The sequence below is a fragment of the Xiphophorus couchianus genome, chromosome 13, assembly GCF_001444195.1.
Source record: "Xiphophorus couchianus chromosome 13, X_couchianus-1.0, whole genome shotgun sequence".
In the NCBI taxonomy this organism is placed as follows: Eukaryota; Metazoa; Chordata; class Actinopteri; order Cyprinodontiformes; family Poeciliidae; genus Xiphophorus; species Xiphophorus couchianus.
The window spans coordinates 27,813,812-27,828,069 of NC_040240.1; the positions used below are offsets into that span (position 1 = coordinate 27,813,812).

A 14,258-nucleotide genomic window follows, 5' to 3' on the forward strand; every position below is an offset into this window, starting at 1 on the left:
ATGACTTCCTTGTCAATGCTGACTGTTGTTTGAGTTACCAGAGCTACCTGTTGTTGAGCCTGTGTCTGTTCGAGATCCGACTTGATCCCAGTATTAAAAAAGCTGAGTTTCCTTACCTCTACCGGTTGTCTGAGTGGTGGCATTCTTCTCAACTAGCGTTATCTCTAACCAGCATCATCTTCTCTGGTCTCTACATTCTTCAGTTCCAATGAACTCCCATCTCACCTTTGAATCTCATGTAAACCAACTCTGCTACATCTCCTTCCATAAGTTCATAATGTTGCCAAACTAGGGCTCCACTCTCATCCTACCAGATCAAACTTTAGCATGCCTTTGGGTCTATTAGACTGGACTGTTGTAATTCACAGCTCCTTACCATGTGTACCAAGAGTCTACAGAGGCTCCAATATGTCCAAAACTCTGCAGTTAGTGTGTGAAAATGTGAACACATTACTCCTGTCCTTCATTCATTTCACTGGCTTTGCATCTCCCTCCAAACTCATCATGTATGTATGGAAAAGCTCTGTCTCACCTCTAAGAACTTCTCCCCCTACAAAACACACCACTGCGTGCATCCAAAACCTGACTGGGCCCCATGGGGACAAAGCTTTCCGTCCTGCTGGTTCTCGTCTGTGGAATGACCTTCTTAATACTTTGAAGGCACCAGAACCCACAGATCGTTTTAGAAAAAGGACTAAATACATTTCTATAGTAAAACATGTCAATCTTTTAAAAGACTTTTAAGACCTGTCTGTAAACATTTTGATATTTTGATCATGTAGCATGCAGCACAAATAAAATGTATTATTATTATTAAAACTCAGCATGTTAAAAGTTAGAATATAAGACACGACTTCCTGGACTCCTGGCAGTCATTGAAGAAACCATGCATTGGTCTTTGTACTAAAAATATTCCAAGGTCAAATGAAACTAGGTCAGTAAAACTGTCCCCAACCAGACTGAGTAAGGATGTTGCTATGTCATTTTTCCTCCATAAAGCATGTTTGTCCCACAGCGAGCTTTCTCTGCCAGCAGGAAACAGACTCATTTGGCTGTGTGGAGTAATTGAAAGATTCCTGTCTGCCATGTGCACTGCAGACTCTTAGTTCATCTCCTGCTCTGCACTTGTGGAATGTGAGATGTGGATTAGGTCTTATCCTGTTCCCAATGTAGCTTTTCTAAAGCAGGGAATCCAAGCTTCCAATGTTTAGTTGGGGTCTTTGAGCAGACTTTGTTCCAGAGGATGAGGATTTGGGCATATTATCCATTCCCTGTCTTTTTAAATGGTTGTTGCCCCTTTCAAGGTCACTGAAACAACAGGATTCATCATCACAGTTCCACAATGTTCAGTGTTAATATAGCCCGCCGCTAGTTCCCAGGACAGTCACTTACATCTGCCGCCAAAGCTTTATTTGGGTTTTTTGGTTTGATGTTCATCTACTAGACTTTGTCAAGTCTAGTAGACATCTATGGTGGAGTTATGAGAGTTTGATTTGTCTCAGTGAAAACCAGACGGAAACTTTGTTTCTGCTGGTCTGCTCTAACAAAGGGAAGAAGGGAGAGCAGAGCAGACGACCAATAAACACAAGACCTCTGTTTTCACAAAAAGATGTGAAAAAGTGTGGATCCAAAATCCCCTCCTAAATGCATTAATACTTTCAAGGATTGAAATGATTTAAAAAATACATTAAATAAGAAATTAAAGAATATAAAGATCACCAATTGTTCAAATAAAACCTCTTCCCAGTTGTATGACTTTACTTTACTTAATACAGTCAGTGATGAACAGCTATCACAAACTTTGTTTCTGCTAATGGACTTATAAAGCTAGATATTGGTGATCATTGTTTATGGTGAAGGAAATGTTATCCCACTTATTAATGGGACTTTGCTTTGTGATTTTCTTTTTAATCCTGGCTTTGGTCTTTCTGTGGAGTTTTCATTTTGTATGTCTGATCCATTTGCTGCTTGACTAGAGATTTCAACCTACCCTAATTTAAAAGTGAGTCAAACCCGGATAAACCCTTCTCTGCAAAATGTGGGTTTTGCGGACATGGGTTTGACTGACGATTATGTCACTGACTCCAACAAATGTTTACATGCAGTACAATAAAAAATAGCACCATTCATAAAATTAGTTTAGCTATAATATAAAACACAAAATAAATAATTTATGAATTAATATTTTTGTGGCTGTCTGGTCCTGGAGGACAGAAATCGTGTTACACCCATCTAAATCCACCAGGTGGCAGTAATGGCTCACTTTATAGCTTCATCTGTTACACAGGAAAGCAGCCAAGGCCAATAAAATCAAGAACATGGTAGAGTGAGAACATTTTATTCCTCTAATGACAGTTTATAGGGACAGCTTGTTCAAAAAGCACCCTCAAAGCATTCCTCAAATTCAAAAATACTTTATTAATCCCAAAAGGAATTAAATAATAATACAGTGTAGAATGTCTCGTAGTGCTATAGAAATAAAGCTGACTCATGACGCAGTGTGAGGGTGTTGCAGGTTTACTATGAGAAGCTACTGAATGAGTGTCAGGATACGGATAGAAACCATTTTAAAGATGTGCAAAACAAATACTAGACAAAAAAATACAAAACCTGACTGAACCGGATCAAATGCACAAGAAGGAAAGCGACAGTCATAGTACGCTTCTGCACTTTATGGTCACATTACGGTCGATTGTTTGTTATCTGTAATTATGATGGTCATTTGTGTTTGTGACTGAAGTATTACACAAATAAATGAATCAAACTAAGGAAAAAAGGTGACTTCATTTGCTACAACTTGCAAAGAAAGCATTTCAGCACGCAGCACCTCTTGTTTTTAAATCTTTGCTTTGTTCTGTTTTCCAGGGAGACAGGGGGCCACCAGGAGACCCGGGGCCAGAGGGACCATCAGGGCCTAAAGTAGGAAAATTATTCAAAAAGTCTTGGATTCTCTGAGTTTATTTTGCTCACAAGCTAAGATAAGATTCAGATCTTCCTGTTTGGTGTTTAATAAGGGCGATCCAGGAACAAGGGGGGCACCTGGACCCCCAGGAGAAAACGGTGTTGGCTCCCTGGGTCCCAAGGTATTTTATGGATTCTTTCAATATTTGATTCAGAAAGCACGTAGTTCTTAGTTCTTAGGGCTGGGAAGACGAGGCATGCATTGAAATATCTCGTACCTATAATTAATGACTCTTTCAGGGTGACAAGGGAAGCCAAGGAAGACCAGGTCCACTTGGTCCGATGGGTTCTGGTGAGCTGGGAAGTCAGGTCAGTTGACAAAAATTAACCAAACACTAACAGTTAAAGAGAATATTACTTCTCTCCAATGTTTCCATTTGTTCTCCACGTTATGCTATTAACACATGACTGTTCTGTGAAAAATTATTTGGTACAACCAGTTTCCTTTGTTGTCACACTTATTGTTTAATGCTTCAAATTTTGAAACCATCTTTAATATTAGGCAAATATAACTTGATGAAAAAACAAATTCTGTTTTCAAATTCTGATTCTGTTTGCTAAAAGAAAAAAGCATCTTGAGTGTTTGTGAAAATGCCGTTGTCCCTCAAACCGTATAGCTGCGTGAGCCACATGGAGGCGCCACTTCCCTCCAGTTAGTGGAAGCTGCCACTGAGTCTGCTGTAGAACTGCCTTAATTCAAACATGTCTGAGGGTTTCTTGGCCTTTGATGTGGATGTTGATAAGGCCTGTGTTGTATTTTTGGGGATATTCAGAGATACATTTTGCATCATTGTTCTGCTGCAGTCTGCTTGAGTCAGCTCTCCAGGAAACAGCACCAGGTCGCCACAGCATCATCAGTCCACAGAATGGTTCCCCAAAGTCTTTGAGATCATCAACACATTTTTTGGTCAATGTGAGACATGCCTTCTTGTTCTCTGTCAGCAGTAGTTCTGGCTTTGGAACTCTCTCATAGTGACATTTTTACTTATTTCTTTCTTATAGCTGAATCATGACCTGTGACCTTAACTGAGGCAGTGAAGCCTGCAGAGGTTTAGATGTTAGATCACTTCTGATGAAGTGATGTTGGTAAGGCTCACTGCTGTGCCAAGTCTTCCTTGTTCTGTACTTTCTGAACCGTTTACAGTGTAAACAGTTCCTGTGTAAACTTTGCAAGGATCAGACTGCAGCTGATGGAACCATTCATTCAGTCAGCTGTTCTTAGTTCTTTCTTTTTATTTAAACAAGTGACACATCATTCAGTTTTTATGAAGCACCAATCAGGAATAAATGTCCAGAAAAGTATAAAACAGCTGAAAGCCCCTTTAAGTCAAACTCACTTGTTTGGAGATGCTATTAATAATAACTGGAACATTGATCAAGGTATTTGATGTGTATTTGATGATGATTATTCATGATGATGTTGATGATGACATTTGGAAAATTATGAAATTATATTTCTATCATGTGAAGTACTCTGCACTACCTTTTTGCTGGAAGGTGCTATAAATAAGATATGATGTGACTTGATTTAAAATCCTTATGCAATGTAAATGATTGAAAATCACATCATATAAAAAAACTATAATAATAAAAACTGAAATTGAGGGTTGAATATTGTCCCTTTAAATTAAATTTGTACACAATGTGGATTTGATTAACCCACAGAACTGAACTCAGTCAAACCTTCTCCACTCACCAAAAACCAAAGTGAGAGCCGTTCCACTTCTATGGGACTCCATCGCTGACCACAGTCTACTGACTGTTTTACAAAAGGTCTTCAGAGATTTGTTTTAACTAAATCTTTGGTTCACTTTCTGAGATATTTATTATTTTTATCCATTGTAGCTACTTGCTTTTGTAGTCCTTTGATAACTAAAGATATAAAGGACATTATTAATAAAACTTATTATTATTATTATTATTATTATTATTATTATTATTATTAACATTTTTCCCTCTTTCTTGACTGAACACATATCGGTACACACTCTTCAGTTTTTTCTACTGAGGTTGCTATTTCTTGGAGATTTACTACTCTGATGAAACATTCATGTTAACGAGGCTTGGTGGCCAATTACAGACTGTGTGTAATAATAAACTTCCACAGGAAAATAATGTCTGGTTTGATTTTGTACTGGTTCTAATGTTCAGGGTCCGACGGGGCCTATAGGAATACAAGGGCCTCGTGGTTTCCCTGGTGACGGTCCAGTAGGACCAAAGGCAAGTTCTCTGGAATTTGTTGCGTCAACCAGAACTTTAACAAACAACTCAAGTGTCTGATGCAACTCACAGTTTTTCTGCGTATTACAGGGTGACAGAGGGTTTGAAGGCCCCAAAGGCAGCCTGGGACCCCCTGGACATGGGCACAAAGGTGATAAGGTATAATTAGCTGTGGCTGAACTCGCAGCTCATGTTGTATAAAACTGAAAAGCGTCACAGTTTACCATCACATACCATTCTGACTGACAGGGAGACGCAGGCGCACCTGGGGTTCCGGGTTTGACCGGGGTGCTGGGTGCAGGGGTCCAAGGAGAAAAGGCAAGGCCAACGAAAACTGTACTGTACATTCTTCACCTCTGTACATTTGGAATTTAACATTTTAAATGTAAATATTTTTCCCTGGTATTTAGGGGGAACAAGGACCCATTGGCCCCTCTGGTCCTAGAGGACTTCCAGGGCTGGCAACAGCTGGGTCAAAGGTCAATGTCAGAATTTTATCTAAAGTTTTTACAGTAGTCTCCATAATGTCTGTCTTTACACCTTTCTGGCTGTCTGCATAACTTTGTATGAACTTTGTTCATACAGCACCTCTCATGAATAAAATGACAAAGAGCTTCACAGAGTACAAGACAAACAAGTTAAAGCAATAGGCAAAGAGAACTAACCCCCCTGACGACAAGTTAAATTAACCAAACAGACTGACATAGGGATGATTTACTGCTCTGGGCTAACAAAATGAGATTCTGGTTACCTCTGTAGTTTATCTGTGCACATTTACTAGACACCTTAATGCATGTAGAACACACCTTGCTGACAATAAGCTTCCAAAGAGCAGCCAGGCTGTTGCTTTGTGGACACCATAAATTACCTGAGGGCTTCAAGGTCACACAGCGATTCAGTTCAGCTTATTTCAATTGTCTCAAACAAACCTTAAGGAATTTTACCAGCCTTCATATTTCAGCATTTTGCCTCCTTGCAACCATAAACTTTAATGTATTCAGTCAGGATTTTATCTAACAGTTAGACCTTTGCATGTGTTTCTTAGCAGCGACAGCGAAGCTGGTCAGAGTTGATGTGAAAATGGATGGAGCTGAATAAAGGGACAATCCTGGCAGAAAACCTGTTAGGCTGAAAAAGACAACGACCCTGAACATGCAGAATAGTTTAGATTAACGCAAATTCATGCGCGAGAATGGTTCAGTCAAAGTCCTAGATCTAAATACCGGTAAATAAATGTTTCCAGGCGGTATCAATCTAATCTCAATGAGCTATTTTGAAACATTTTCCCTGAAAAGAAAACCAGGCAAACGTTTATTTAACGCACAAATAAAATCTCATCTTTGATGTGTATCTGTTAAAAGATTTTAACAGAACCTGATTTTATGCAGCTTAGCATTTTGAATATGATCTGTCAGTTCTATACTGCAACTGAAAGATGAAACTGCCAACAAGCAACAAAAATGCTGCATTCTTCTTTTTTACTTCCTTCATGTTTTAAAACCAGAATATAAATAATAAATATATGCTCATTATATCAGTCAACTGCTGGTATTCCAATTTCTTTTCTTTTCCAGGGTGACCAAGGTTTTCCTGGAGAGCCAGGTCATCAAGGAGAAAGAGGCACAGGTGAACCAGGGCCCAAGGTAAAAGAGCCAGAGGTTGTTTAAATACCAGCATGAAGTTGATGGGAACAGACTCTACAGATGGACTAATGATCTTCAGGGTCAGACGGGACCTGATGGGGCCCCTGGGATACCCGGCATTCCTGGTGAAGATGGAATCGAAGGGCCTAAGGTAATTCTGTGGTCCTTAAAGTTGACATTCACACTGGATGATGCTCATTTTCCAATATTTATTTGTACAGGCAAATTTCCCTTTTAATGATTATTATGAATGTGTCATAATGAAGAACATGGAAATGTATCTTCTCAAAACACCAAACTAGACAGACAGATCGGATTCATATGCAGCAATAAACATTCATATTAGTCCAATATAAAACAATCATATAAAGATTCAAAGATCATTTCATAAGTCCTAAATCTCGTTATTATAACACAGTGTAATCAAATTCAATTCATAATATCAGCTGGGTAAAGGTCATTTGGTGGCATCAAGTATTTTGAGACAAAAAGGAGCAAGAAGATGAAACGCTGGTTGTGTGTAATTCAATATATAATCATAGTGGTGCCAAATTAACATGAGACAAAATTAAATGAAACAAAATGAATATTTTGTTTCATTTATAGTGATTCAACACCCACTGCAATGTGCCCAGATGTTTGCGATAAAGAAATGACACACCACTACCTAAAATAGTTCAATAACAGTAATATTACAATGTGTATCTAGATTCTACATTCAATTTCAAATATTAGTCAAGCCCCTGATTAGAATTCTTCATAAGAGCACCCATGGGAAATATAGATTATTATTATTATTATTATTATTATAGACTAATACTGACTTATTCTGCGGTAGTACCATTTTTTCATTAATTTCTCCCTTTTCCCCCCAGTTTACAGATTGTGTTCAGATTGTGAGTCAGTTAATATATGAGCTCTGTATTTTTAACCTCATGCTTCAATGTTGTTTGCTACTCTGAAGTTTTGAACCAAATCTTCATCATGTGACCAAATTTAGAACATTCAAGGAGTTTGAAGACTTTTGCGAGAAAGTGTATTTCTCTTGAAAAACACACAGCAGTATAGTTAAAACACAGCCCAAACCCCAAAATGAATCTTAATCTTGCTGAATGACATTCATCTGTTACTGTCAGAGCTGAAATAAAGTTTGACATGAAATTCATGTCACCATCAATAATTACTGTCAGGATCAAACAAATAACAGCAAAATAGAAATATAACTCAGCTGTTGCTCACCTGCTTTTAACAGAACAGTTTTAGTGGTTTAGAGGAAACCTTGTCATTTCCAGACTGGTCAGCTCTTAGCCTAACTTGATTTGTGTCACATCTGGATATCTAGAATATATTCTTTATTTATTAAAAAGAACAGCAAATAAAATGGCATAGAGCTGAATGCTTCACTTTTTTCATGATATCCTATAGCTTTATGTATTATTTGTTTCTTAATGACACCAGGGAGAGAAGGGTTTGCCAGGACCTCAAGGCCCAGAGGGAGCACCAGGAAGAGGCACATCTGGAGAAAAGGTAACATTCTGACCATCAGTTGTTGAGCTGCAGCTCAATCTTTAAGTAAGGCAGCAGTGAAGGCTCAGAAAGTAAAGTTTGTCAGATACCCTGGTGTATGGAAAGACAGTTTTCTTTCATATTCTCTTCTTGTCTTTGTTTCTTTCCAATAAGCTAATGGTTCTAGTTGATCAATGTTTCGTCCAAGACACACACACACACATACCCCCCCCCCCCCCCCCCCCCACACACACACACACACACAGCCCCACAAGTTTGCGTTGCTATTTTTGTCAGGACTTTCCATTGACTTCCATTCATTTCTACAGCCTAAACCTTATGCTTATCCTAACCCTAACCAAAACTCAATTCACGCCTTAGTCCTAAATCTGACTCCTGACCTAAAAACCGTGTTTCCTTTTGTAGGGACCAGGCTTTGGTCCCCACAAGAAGCAGTGGGTCCCCACAATGTAGTGTCAGGAAAATGGTCTCTACAAGGCATTACAAACAAACACACACACATCAATGTACAGTATGATCTGTGATAAGATGTCTAATGTCTCAGGGTGATAGAGGTGACCGAGGTTCCAGGGGACTGTCAGGCTCTCCTGGCCCCGTTGGACCTGCTGGAGCTAAGGTATGGAGAACAGGACCTATTATTATTATTATTATTATTATTATTATTATTATTATTATTATTATTATTACAGAACCAATCATATTCAGCTCTCCAGTATCAGTGATATTATTACCAAAAGCGTTCAGTAGATATCGGTCTGTTAAGGTGTATCAATGTTTGTAAATGTTTTGGTTTCAAAACTACAAAAAACTTTTACATTTATAATGTTTGTGAATTTATCTACTGAGATGTTAAATATTGTTATGACAGAATAAAAAATGCTTCCTGTTGCTGGTTGAAGCATGAAGCAGTGGTGCTGCCCCTCCCCCACATGTTGCATTGCCCTGTTGGTCTGCTGACTGAAAGAAAGTTACTGACAATAATTCTCCACTCCTAATTCTCTACAGTTGACACTGATTAATAAGTGTAGTAGTGAACCTGCAATTTTTCCAACCGTAGGCTGCAGTTGGAAAAAAAAACAGATTAAATTAATCTGGGCTTGGTGCTCATCCTGTCATCATCCTTTGGACTCCAAAGTTCTTTTTTTTATCTTAAGCTTTAAATTTATCTGCTTGATCTTACAGTCTCAGTTATAATTTGTTCATTTACTTTTGTTTTTAGTTGTTTTTGTAACATTAGTTTCTCTTGTATGTACCTTCCAGGCGTGTTCTGTTCTGTTTATTTTGCATTAGTTTTCTTTCTTCATATGGTTTCCAGTTCGGTCGTCTGTGTTCTATTTATTCACTTGCTTCTATTTATTTCCAGCTCCTCCTGTTTCTCAGAGATTTTCTCACCTTGTGGAATGTTATTGTCAGTCACTGGGAGTCTTTTGTTATCTTCTGTTTAAGGACTGTTTAGTTCTCTGGTTTCTGCTCTTCTGTGTGTTTCTGTTCTTCCTCACCTTGTCAAGATTTCCTTAGTTTAACTGAATCTTGTTACGTTTCCCCACAACTTCAGCCTTTTAACAACCAACCACCTGCTTGTTCATTAATCACTGTTTGGACTGGTGAGACCAAAGCGGATTGTTTTAGATGGTGTGACACCAGTTACATCTGCACAAAAGCTAAAAGAAATTAGGAAAATGGACGTAATGGTGGTAGTGGGAAGGTCTGAAACTGCTTCTTCTTGTCAAGACTTGGAAGATTTGCCAAAGTAGCTGGAACCATGGACTTTGCCACTCACCTGAAGTTTATGCACACTTGTGTTTATGTTTACGCAGTTGACATTTTATCCCAAACAGCTAACAAATGTAGATGTAGCAATGCAGTTAATATCAAAGCTAAATATTAAACTGGTTGGAAGTGGAGTCAGTGGTAACAAGAAACAAAGTGATGAGGGAAGTGCAGAAAAAGCCAATGTAGCAGGAGAACTAGATGTTCTCTGAAGAGCCAAGAGCTTCTTCACAAGAGGCCACTTGAACACAAGCTCTAACGTTTGATGGCTATGAATAGCGGTGGTGTTTAATTCATATTGATTCATTTATTTATACAGATGATCACATCTTTTCTTTTTTCCACATGGTTTAAATGATTGTGCTTGAATGCGTTTAACAAAAGCCTGTCTGTTTGATGTTTTCCTGGCTCAGGGAGAGCCTGGCAGCTCAGGAATGACAGGCCTATCTGGACCTCCTGGACAGAGCTTCCCAGGAACAAAGGTAGAAGAAAACCAGACACATACAGACGTATGTAATGGAATTTAAGGAATTATGTAAGGAGTGAATATGAGCAAAAGTGGATGAATTCCGCTATTGGCTGTCTGCCTGTTTTTCTGTCCGCTGATAGCTCTAAATGTGATACTGCAAAGATTACTATTGAGAAATACAAACATTTCACAAACGTAACTGCAATGGTGTAGATAAGTTCTGGCCTTTAATGTTCCTTCGAGATCAAAACTCAGCACAAAAAGAGAGAAAAGCTATGTATTTAATTTATTTATATTTGTGGTTGTAACAATACATCTTTGGCAGTCAATTCTTTTATACATGAAAGCCTTTTTATTTCCCCTGAAGTGGTGCTACATTTGAAAGGAAAATGCATTTGTAGATTAAGGAGCAAATTTAATTGGATTTACTGTGATGGTAAACAAAAAATCCTCTCTAGCTCCAACATCCATCCACAGCATTTTGCACTCAGATGCGTTGATCACATGTCTGATCACATGTCAGAATACTCTAAAGCAGTGTTTCCCAACCCTGGTCCTTCAGGCTCACTGCCCTGCATGTTTTAGATGTTTCCCTGCTTTACTACGCGCCTGATTCAGCTAAATGCAGTTCAGCAAACACCTGCCAATTGAAATCACCTGGACTGAAGCAAGAAAACACCTAAAAGACGCAGGGTAGTGTGGCTTCAGGACCTGGGTTGGGAAACCCTGCTTTAAAGCAGGGATCCTCACATGCAGGCCTCCAGAGCTGGCACCCTGCAGCTTTTAGATATGTCCCTGGTTCAACACACCTCAAATGGCTGCATTACCTCCTCAGTGCAGTCAGGCCCTCCAGAGTTCTGCTAATCACCTGATTATTTGACTCAGGTGTGTTGAAGCAGAGGTCTACTGAAGGGTTCAAGGAAACTTTCTGAGCATCAGAAAAAGGTCATAATTAAACACCTTACTTGTTTTTCTACATGATTCCACCCAAATGTGTAGCATATTTCCCATTTCACCAAACAATGACAGTAGTAAAAACATAGACATGTTTTTTTAATTCAAAATAAGATTCATATTAGTTATTGTTTTACACATCTAATGATTGTCAAAAGAAACTATTAACTTTGTTCCCTCTGATGTAAGTTGAATGTTATGCAAAGGTCTCTGATGCATTGTGAACTTATCTCAGCCATCACTGACTTAACAATAGGACTGTTAGGATTTCTTTATTTTCAGTGTTGCCTTATTCAATTTGGCTTCAAATGACATGAGTATGTGTTTTTAGAGGTGAAAGGCCATAGAATCATAACACAGAATCAGTGACAGTATAATTTATTTTAACTGCTTAAATCCCTGACCAAATGGTTGATTTTTTAAAAATATAAATAGATATATTTTAAAAATTTGGTATGAACAACGACCTTCCCAGTTATAACACTGATATGGTAATTTCTGCATTTATATAGAATTGCCAACCTTTATGCAGGTGGTTTTGGTACATGTGTTTTTCCTGTCATGAATCCTTTTGGTTTTGTTGTTCTTGACAGGGAGAGCCGGGCCCTGTGGGACCATCGGGACCTGTTGGAGAGCCTGGAGTGGGAATAATTGGACCCAAAGTAATATGTTCACAGATTCTAGAGATTATTTACCCATGAAAAACAAAAAAACTTAAGAGTGATGAAACTAAAGGCAAATGTAACTCAATTTATCCATCATGCATTTGTAGTTTATTCAGTATAAAGGAGGTCCAAAACTTTCAAAATGCAGTTTTGTGGAGGATTTATTCACAATTGGCAGGCAAACAACAAGGTGCCTGTTCACAGGGGGCCTTTAGCTTCTCCTGCTCTGGTTCTGCCTGGCAAACAGTTTGGTTTCCTCACCTGCTTATCCACTGACTGACTGGTTAACTGGTAAAAAAACAGATGACCATCCCGTACGTACAGAGCTGCATATTTATACTTGAATTAGCCATGTCCCAATCAAGAATATTTTCTTGGAATTTCTTCAGCTTAACTCAGGTACCTCTACATGTTCCTCTCACAGCAAACATTTATTCTGTTAATCAGAGCCTAATTTGAAAGGAAAATGCATTTGTAGATTAAAGAGCAGAATTAATTGGATTTACTGTGATTTTAAGCAAATCCAACTAATGGTAAGCACACTCTATTAATAATACTTATTTAGGTGTCTGAGTTTCATTCTACTAAACTCCACTGTTGCTCTCACTCTGAATTCTGCCTGCTTTCCTTTGTGTTTTGTCTAAGTTTGCTTTTAGTTTTTTTTCATTAAAGGGGGAAATATTGTATATATTATTGTGTATATGTTAACACCAGGAAAAAATACTGCATATATCAAACTTAACTTAAAAGAAATTAAACTTCACAGTTTGACGCCTTGAATTGGCCTCTGTCTCTTTAAGAAGCTCCTGCTCTTTCCAGCACTCCCCCATCAGCACATTATCATAACAACACCTTCCCATTCCGTCCGTCTCAGACGTTGTCTTTGGGTAAGACACTTCACCTGCCTTGCCTGCTGGTGATGGTCAGAGGACAAACCACCAGCAGGCAAAGCCCTGATGATCATCAGTGTGTGAATGTGTGTGAAGCTCTTTGGAGTCCTCTGGACTTGAAGAAGTGCTATACAAGAACAGGCCATTTGCATTCTTATCTTTGATCTGCAGTAGATCTGTTGATTCATGTTGGTATTCTGACTGCTTCCTACTCCATCGCCAGGGAAACAAAGGTAGTGTTGGACCTGTTGGGCCACCGGGGCCAAAGGAAGACTCTGTGCCTGGACCTCGGGTAATAGAAGAACAGTGGGGTGTACTAAAGTTATGTTTTGCTTAGTACCTACAGTGTCAGAGGTTATGTCTAAACATCTTTGACTCCATCTCCAGGGTTTGCCAGGTTTGACTGGACTACGAGGAGAAATGGGGCCTGAAGGAAAAGGATTACCGGGAGCAACGGTGAGCTGTGTTTTATAAATTCATAAACTATAATAAAGTTTGGAAAGTATTTTTACAAACTACTATACTGGAGAGTTGAGCTGCCTATGAAGTGGATGTGATCAAATTTTGTTGTTTTGTTGACTTTTTTTGATAGGGTGACAGAGGCTTATCGGGTGCACCAGGACCACCAGGACCTCCTGGAACTGGACTTCCTGGGCCAAAGGTCAGAGTGAGAATAACAAAAATGTGTGTCCCTTTGAAGTGTTTCATTTGATTTTTAAAGTTCTAGAAATCCATTTAATGGTTTCATTAATATCTTTGGTTTACAGGGTTCTACAGGACAGCCTGGCCCACCTGGCATGCATGGGCCTCCAGGAGAAGGACTACCTGGACTAAAGGTATGAAGGAAACAGTAATGGGATCTGAATGAGCATCTGTGTCTGATGTTGTTATGAGAAAAGGTCAGAACTTTGGACCCAATCAGGGTGGTGAATTCTGACATTTTGAGTCAATCATTTTTCAGTTTGGCCCATTGACCTTCAGTCTTCCATGTGATCTGATGCGTTGGACAGTCTGACCAATTCATCCATCTTTATCTCCAGGGAGAGCCTGGTTTTCAAGGTCCAACGGGACCAAGAGGGCTTCCAGGAGCGGATCTCTCAGGACAGAAGGTACAGTAACTCTGAGGCTGCAGGTGGGAATAAGTTCATACCTGACCTCT

General features: G+C 39.0%; 1 protein-coding gene across 1 annotated transcript in view; it reads left to right on the forward strand.

Moving 5' to 3' along the window:
* col28a1a (collagen, type XXVIII, alpha 1a) overlaps window positions 1–14,258 on the forward strand; it is a 37,151-nt gene that overhangs the window by 15,464 nt on the left and 7,429 nt on the right. The window contains exons 11-28 of the mRNA XM_028036661.1: window positions 2,866–2,919; window positions 3,015–3,083; window positions 3,202–3,270; window positions 5,113–5,181; window positions 5,272–5,340; window positions 5,431–5,499; window positions 5,592–5,660; window positions 6,756–6,824; window positions 6,904–6,975; window positions 8,283–8,351; window positions 8,896–8,967; window positions 10,535–10,603; window positions 12,138–12,206; window positions 13,323–13,391; window positions 13,487–13,555; window positions 13,692–13,760; window positions 13,867–13,935; window positions 14,140–14,208. Coding sequence (XP_027892462.1) covers window positions 2,866–2,919; window positions 3,015–3,083; window positions 3,202–3,270; window positions 5,113–5,181; window positions 5,272–5,340; window positions 5,431–5,499; window positions 5,592–5,660; window positions 6,756–6,824; window positions 6,904–6,975; window positions 8,283–8,351; window positions 8,896–8,967; window positions 10,535–10,603; window positions 12,138–12,206; window positions 13,323–13,391; window positions 13,487–13,555; window positions 13,692–13,760; window positions 13,867–13,935; window positions 14,140–14,208 — 1,233 coding nt within the window. The remainder of the gene's footprint in view (window positions 1–2,865; window positions 2,920–3,014; window positions 3,084–3,201; window positions 3,271–5,112; window positions 5,182–5,271; window positions 5,341–5,430; window positions 5,500–5,591; window positions 5,661–6,755; window positions 6,825–6,903; window positions 6,976–8,282; window positions 8,352–8,895; window positions 8,968–10,534; window positions 10,604–12,137; window positions 12,207–13,322; window positions 13,392–13,486; window positions 13,556–13,691; window positions 13,761–13,866; window positions 13,936–14,139; window positions 14,209–14,258) is intronic.